General features: G+C 42.2%; 1 protein-coding gene across 1 annotated transcript; it reads left to right on the top strand.

Annotated features, from left to right (window-relative positions):
• The first annotated feature begins 403 nt into the window (after positions 1–403).
• Positions 404–2,365, top strand: LOC140835279 (uncharacterized). Its single transcript, XM_073200767.1, has 3 exons — positions 404–604; positions 821–1,298; positions 1,677–2,365. Exons 1-3 carry the CDS (start codon positions 404–406, stop codon positions 2,363–2,365), a joined length of 1,368 nt encoding a protein of 455 aa, XP_073056868.1.
• Positions 2,366–6,556: the final 4,191 nt, after the last annotated feature.

Raw genomic sequence — 6,556 nt, 5'->3', positions numbered from 1 at the left:
GATTACAAACCAACTATTCGATTTGTCTAAATAAAGTTGAGCTATGTCAATTATGGTAATTAATATACAACTTTGAATAATTACTCCTCGTGGGATCGATATCTGTACTCATACAGTACTAAAACTTGACACTGTATACTTGCGGTAGTGAAAACACGCAACAAGTTTTTGGCACCGTTGCCGGGGAGTAAACTTTTTAATTGCATATTGATATCATTACTAAGTAGTCTTTACTTTAATTTAAACTTAATTTTATTTTATTTATTTATTTTGTTACGTTATAATCTTTGCTGTTTTGCAGTGCATGCTAAGATCGCACAACCTTGATTTGCTTATCTTTGATCCAGAGATCGAAAGAACTGCGAGGAGACTAAGGAAAGCGAGAAGATAAGAAATCCAAACAATGGCTGAAAACAGAGAGGATGCGAGATATAACCCGCCAGACGCCATACCTATTAGAGACCACTTCAGACCAGTAATCAACGCACATTATTCTGGCATTGCTCGAGGGACAATAAACGCCAACAATTTCGAGTTGAAGCCTGCTCTGATAAATATGGTTCAACAGAACCAATTTGCAGGAACTGCCACTGCTGATCCTCACGTTCATTTAAGGACCTTCCTGGAGATCACGGACACAATAAAAATTAATAATATTTCTGATGATATTATTAGACTGCGTTTGTTTCCATTTTCTCTCAGGGACCAAGCAAGAGGATGGCTCCAATCATTGCCGCTGGGGAGTATCACTACGTGGCAAGAGCTGGCGACGAAATTTCTTTCTAAATACTTTCCCCCAGCGAAATCTGCGCAATTGAAGATTGAGATCAGTACCTTCAGGCAAACTAACTTTGAGCAGCTTTATGAAGCATGGGAGAGGTACAAGGAGTTGTTGCGGAAGTGCCCTAATCATGGTTTTGAAGACTGGGTGCAGATTGAGTTGTTTTATAATGGGTTGAATGGCCAGACACGGACTACAGTGGATGCAGCGGCAGGTGGCACGATCTTTGCCAAGTCACCTGCTCAAGCCTACGACTTGCTTGAGCAAATGACTATTAACAGCTACCAATGGCCATCTGAGAGGTCAGGAGTACAGAGGACTGCTGGAATTTATGCGGTGGATCCTATCACATCACTCACTGCACAAGTATCAGCATTGACTACACAGATAGCGACTATGAATAAAGTGGGTACATCAAACACTGAGGGACCACCGGTCGTTGTTGAAGAATCACATTTTCCCGAAGAAGTCCAATACATCAACAACAAGAACTTTGGAGGCTTTGGCAGATATCGAGGTAACCCTCCCCCTAATATTTATCATCCTGGGTTGAGAAACCATGAAAATTTTTCTTATGCAAACAATAAGAATGTGTTGAACCCTCCACCGGGGTTCAATACATCAAATGGGGAAGGGAAGCCATCATTTGAGGATCTAGTGGGGACATTTGTTGTTGAATCTGGTAAGAGGATGTCTAGAACTGAGTCTAGACTTGACAACCTTGAGACACATATGGCGAGTATTGGTGCTACTTTGAAAATCCTTGAATCGCAAGTGGGACAGATAACGAAGCAACTCACGTCTCAACCGTCAGGCTCAATTCAAAAGACTGCCGACCCAAATCTGAGAGAGGTGAATGCCATTTTTATACATCATGGAGAGACTTGCGTGGTAGGCAGAGAAGAGAAGAGGGTTGAACTCACACCTGTTCAGGATGAAAAACTAAGTCCAACCAAAGGAGCCCGAGGTAAGAAATCTGAGAGGTATGATTTAAATAAATGCATTGATATCTCTTTACTTCCCTACCCCCAGCGATTTTTACAATTACAAGCTGAATTTCGAAAGAAAAAAGGTCTTGAAGATCTCAAGAACCTACACACTAATAATGAGTTTGTAGATCAGGTGGAAGGTGAAGTTACTGAAGGAACACGAAGAAATCTTCCTCAGAAGTTGCTCGATCCCGGTGAGTTTATTGTACCATGTGAAATAGGAGGTCATTTAGTAGAAAAAGCTATCTGTGACTCAGGAGCAAGTATAAATATAATGCCAAGTTCTCTCTATGAGAAACTTGGATTGAGCAAGATGAGATCCACCGAGTTAAGCGTGCAGCTGGCAGATAAATCGGTGAAAGTACCATTCGGTATTGTGGAAGATGTTGAACTGAAGATTGACAAATTGAAAGTTCTAGCAGAATTCTTGGTACTCGATATGGAGAATAGTCAGGACGTTCATGTCATTCTAGGACGAACTTTATTGGCTGCTGTTGGAGCCATCATCGACGTGAAACGAGGAAAGATGACCATGGAAGTTGAAGGTCAAATGGTAGCAGTAAGGGCATCCCAGAAATCATATGACCCACCATGAACAGGATTGGTGACAGTCGGGCTGATGACGTTAAACCAAGCGCTATGTGGGAGGCAACCCACATTTATTTATTTTTGCATTTATTTTAGTTATTTTATTTTATTTCGATTCCTTAGTCTATTAATTTTAAATTTCTCGATTCAAGTATTAATTTTCATTTTGTTATTCTTTTGCAGGTATTTTATTTATAAAAAAACGAAGTACAGTTTGCCTCGCGCACATGCGCAACGAATTTCCACGCACATGCGCAACATTGGCCGAGGGCTCAGCGCATATGCGCCATTCCGAGCGCGCACATGCGCGAAAATTCCAGTAGCTTCGGCGCATATGCGCCACTCCGGGCGCGCATATGCGCCACAGTCCACGATGCAGCTCAGAAGCAAGCGCGCATATGCGCCGATTCAACGCGCGCATATGCGCGTGACTCAATTTAAGAAAAAAAAAGGGGGGGTCGCAATGCATCTTCAGAATATACACACACAGCCCCCTTTTCAAAAAAACCTCACTGCCGCCGCCCACCTTCAAACCGCCGCACCGCCACCGTTGCTATCAGAAATTCGATCGCCGCCTTACCTTACCGCCGTGACTTCAACCACACTCCAAATTTTGGTAATTTTTTTTGTGAACTCAAGGGTTTACTCAGAATTTTGATTTAAATCTCGAAAATAGTTGAACTTGGTGTAAATCGATATGGGAAATTTGTGATATTGTGAAGTGGGTACTTCGAATTGTTCTATAATAGTTTGTACTTGGGGCGTTTATTGTGTGCTAACCGGATAAATTGGTTTGGTGAATTATAATTGCTACGTATATTGGGGTGTCATTACCGGAATTGTGGAGCTTCAATTGTTGACATTAGTTGGTGTTGATTGTGATTGTGGATTATTGAATTGATATGGCACCGAAAAGGAAGTCGAAAAAGGGTGCTTCTTCCTCTTCAAGCTTCGATTCTCACAGGTTTTGGAGTGAAGAAGCCCAACAGGTGTATGAGAACTCAATGACTCGGTCGATCATCCCGGAGAGGGGATTTAATTTATCAACATTGCGTGGTTTTCTTAAGCGTGAACTTGAAAGAAGGCAATGGCTTGAATTTGCTCAACCCCCTTTTGATGCTGTGATTTCTGTCGTCAGAGAGTTCTATGTCAATCTGCGGATACGGCATGATGACTCAAAGGTACTTGTGCGAGGAAAATTGGTATCGTTTGATTCTCAGACGATAAATACGATATATCAGATGCCGAGCCTCGAAGAGGACGAGTACAGTGCATTCTTAGACGATGGGGTCGATTATTCAGAGGTAATGCGGACTGTGTGTCAGGCAGGCGCCGTATGGAAGATGAGCGCGAGTGGTCCAATCTCACTGAAGAAATCCGAGATGAATCCCAATGCAAGTGCGTGGACGTCATTCGTGTTGGCTCGGGTACTCTCATCCTCACATTACCACGACGTAACCAAAGACAAAGTTGCGCTTGTCTTTGCGATTTTGATGGGCAAATCTGTTAACTTGGGAAGACTAATATATGGCTCGATCATGAGATCCGGCATTGGATTAACCCCGGTCGCCTTGCCATGCCCCCACATTGTTACCGAACTCTGCAGACAAGCGGCGTCTCTTGGTCGCCTGATGAGCAAGTACTTAAGCCGAAGGCTCCCATCGTTGCGCCCTACATGCCTCCCGTTGATTCAGATGACGAGGACCTGCCACAGGCACCGCTTCAACCACTACCACCACCACCAGCAGCCAGAGAGCGCAGGGGAGACAGATTGAGGCGACTCGAGATTGAGATGCAGGATCAGAGGAGATTACTAGTTGAGCAGCGCCAGGTGCTGGATTCGCTTCAGTACCGCACGGACTATGCCATGGGGTATATGATGGACTTCACGTCCGTTCTTGCTCAGCGATTCCCACCTTTAGGTCCAGATGATCCCATGTTTCCCCAGCCATCTGCTTGGCCACCACAGTATCCACCACCACCACAGTATCCAGGACCTCCTCCACAGTACCCACCCCAGCACATGGATGAGGATGTTGATGATGATGACGGCGAGCACTGACGCTCGCCGTGTGAGGTATGCATGTCCCATTTCTTTCTTGTTTATACATTGAGGATAATGCATATTTTAAGTTCGGGGGGTGATTTGATTATTTGATCTGAGAGTTGAGAGTTGATTTGTTGCTTTGATGTTATTTGCTTTGTTATTTTTTATGTTTATTTAATTTGAAAAAAAAAAATTTAATTCAGTCGTTATTTTTATTTTCGTAGTCGTGAATTGTTTTTTTTAGAGTTGTGGAATTTAGGTGATAACCAAACAATGATGAGAGTTGACCCGAAATTCATGTTATTCCTTGATTACGAATCCGAATGCATGCAATCTTTACTTAACTGTTTACACATTGACTCACGATTGCTATGATTGTTGATACACCCGATGTCGAGAGAGTGTTCATGTGGTTGTGATTTGAAATAAATGAATGGACTCCAAAACCTGCATGTTGATTACTTGTTGTTGAGTTGCATGTTCACTAACACAAAAATGATTCAGGCAGTCTTTGATTTATGTTGGGCCTGTTTTTCCTTGAATAATTTGTCGATTGTTAGCCCTTTGAGCCTAGATGAGAATGAGATGTGATTTGTTCTGTTTGATTACCCGAAAACATGATCTGTCTGTGTTTGTTGATTGGTAAATTGAAAGTAGTCTAGAACTTGGCTTGGCACTCTTCGAGGCGAGATACGGGTATCGTGTGACTTAGGGATGATTTAGGCGATTTTTGGAAAGTTTGAGCCTTTCAAGCCTACCCATAACATCATATACATCCTAGTGTCCCATGTTTGAGCTTAATGAAAATCGAATGGAGTGTGCCAAGGCACACAAAAGCCCCCATTCGTATCAATTCTAAACTCCTACGTCAACTACCAACTTTTGAGCATGTACACTAGTACCTACCTAAAACTGAGAGAAAATGAACATGTGTATCACCACAAAAGTTCTTCTCCCTTGTTTGCGTATAAGAAGATCATCGAAAAAAAAAGAGATGAAAAGAAAGAAAACAAATAAGGAGAAAGACAAGTTGAATAAAGAGTATGACATGTGATGTGGAAAAAGAGGACAAAATGGTGAAAGTGTTGTGGCAATGCAAGTAGAGGTGAAACTAAAGGAAAAAGGAGGCGAATATTGAAAAATAAATTGGTTTGTTTTCTCTCACTTTTGCTTCCCTATCTTCTTTTGTAGCCATTAGCCATAGCCTAACGTTATAAGCTTAAAAGACCTATTAACTGAGTCACATGTACCCAATATACTAGTGGAGAAGAGTTGTCAAGGTTAAGCCTATGGACACTGGAAAAATACCATCGATAGACACATGATTTGATTGTTTACATGTGCGCATCTCATGATATTGGATTTTATTTGGTCAATTGTTGTCTTCATAATACCAATTTGTTTAGCAAAATGTTACCCTATAAGTCATGTTGATTTGTGAAGGTAAATGTGTGCTTCAATGATTTTACTAATTACTTGTGTGTCGAGGAGTCCAGAATTTTATGAAATAAATATCTATGAGCTTATCTTGGCATTTGGAGTGGGTAAACGAGAATATCAAAACACACACGCACGTGAACTGTGAGTAGTGTTGGCATGTGTTCGATTCAACATCATGGAAATTGTAATCTCTGAGGCTAGAGATTATCCTTTTATTCCACAATTATTGTTCGTTTAGCTTATTTTAGTTTAGTTAATGTTTTATTTATTTTTAGTTTTATTTTGCTCGGGACTAGCAAATGTTTAAGTTTGGGGGGATTTGATAAGTGCATTTTGTGCACTTAAATTATTCTTATATTTCATACAGATTGTTAGTCCTTTTCGGGCAGAATTACGTGTTTTTGTTATTATTGATGTGATTGCAGGAATCTAGGTGAGACCACTGAAAGGGCGTGAAAAGGAGCGAAGATGGTGCCTAGTAGAAGAAATGTGAGCCAAGCGAGCAATGGAATGCAGAAGCACCCGCGCACATGCGCCTCCCAAAGTCGCGCACATGCGCGAACCATACAGTGAGCAGCGCGCATATGCGCCGCTCATGGCGCGCATATGCGCGAGAGAGAACAGGCGAGTCCAGACAGCATCGCGCACATGCGCCACCCAAGGTCGCGCACATGCACGACCCATCCAGAGAGCAGCACGCATATGCGCCGC

Source organism: Primulina eburnea, chromosome 6 (genome assembly GCF_022965805.1).
Source record: "Primulina eburnea isolate SZY01 chromosome 6, ASM2296580v1, whole genome shotgun sequence".
Lineage (NCBI taxonomy): Eukaryota > Viridiplantae > Streptophyta > Magnoliopsida > Lamiales > Gesneriaceae > Primulina > Primulina eburnea.
The sequence above is the reverse complement of the archived record's forward strand: the minus strand, read 5'-3'. Positions and strand labels throughout refer to the sequence as shown.

Coding starts and splice junctions, on each gene's coding strand:
- LOC140835279 (XM_073200767.1), top strand. CDS start 404: ATGGCTGAAAACAGAGAGGATGCGAGATATAACCCGCCAGACGCCATA. Junction 605..820: donor CTGCCACTGCTGATCCTCAC/GTTCATTTAAGG, acceptor GCGCAATTGAAG/ATTGAGATCAGTACCTTCAG. Junction 1,299..1,676: donor AGGCTTTGGCAGATATCGAG/GTAACCCTCCCC, acceptor CTTGCGTGGTAG/GCAGAGAAGAGAAGAGGGTT.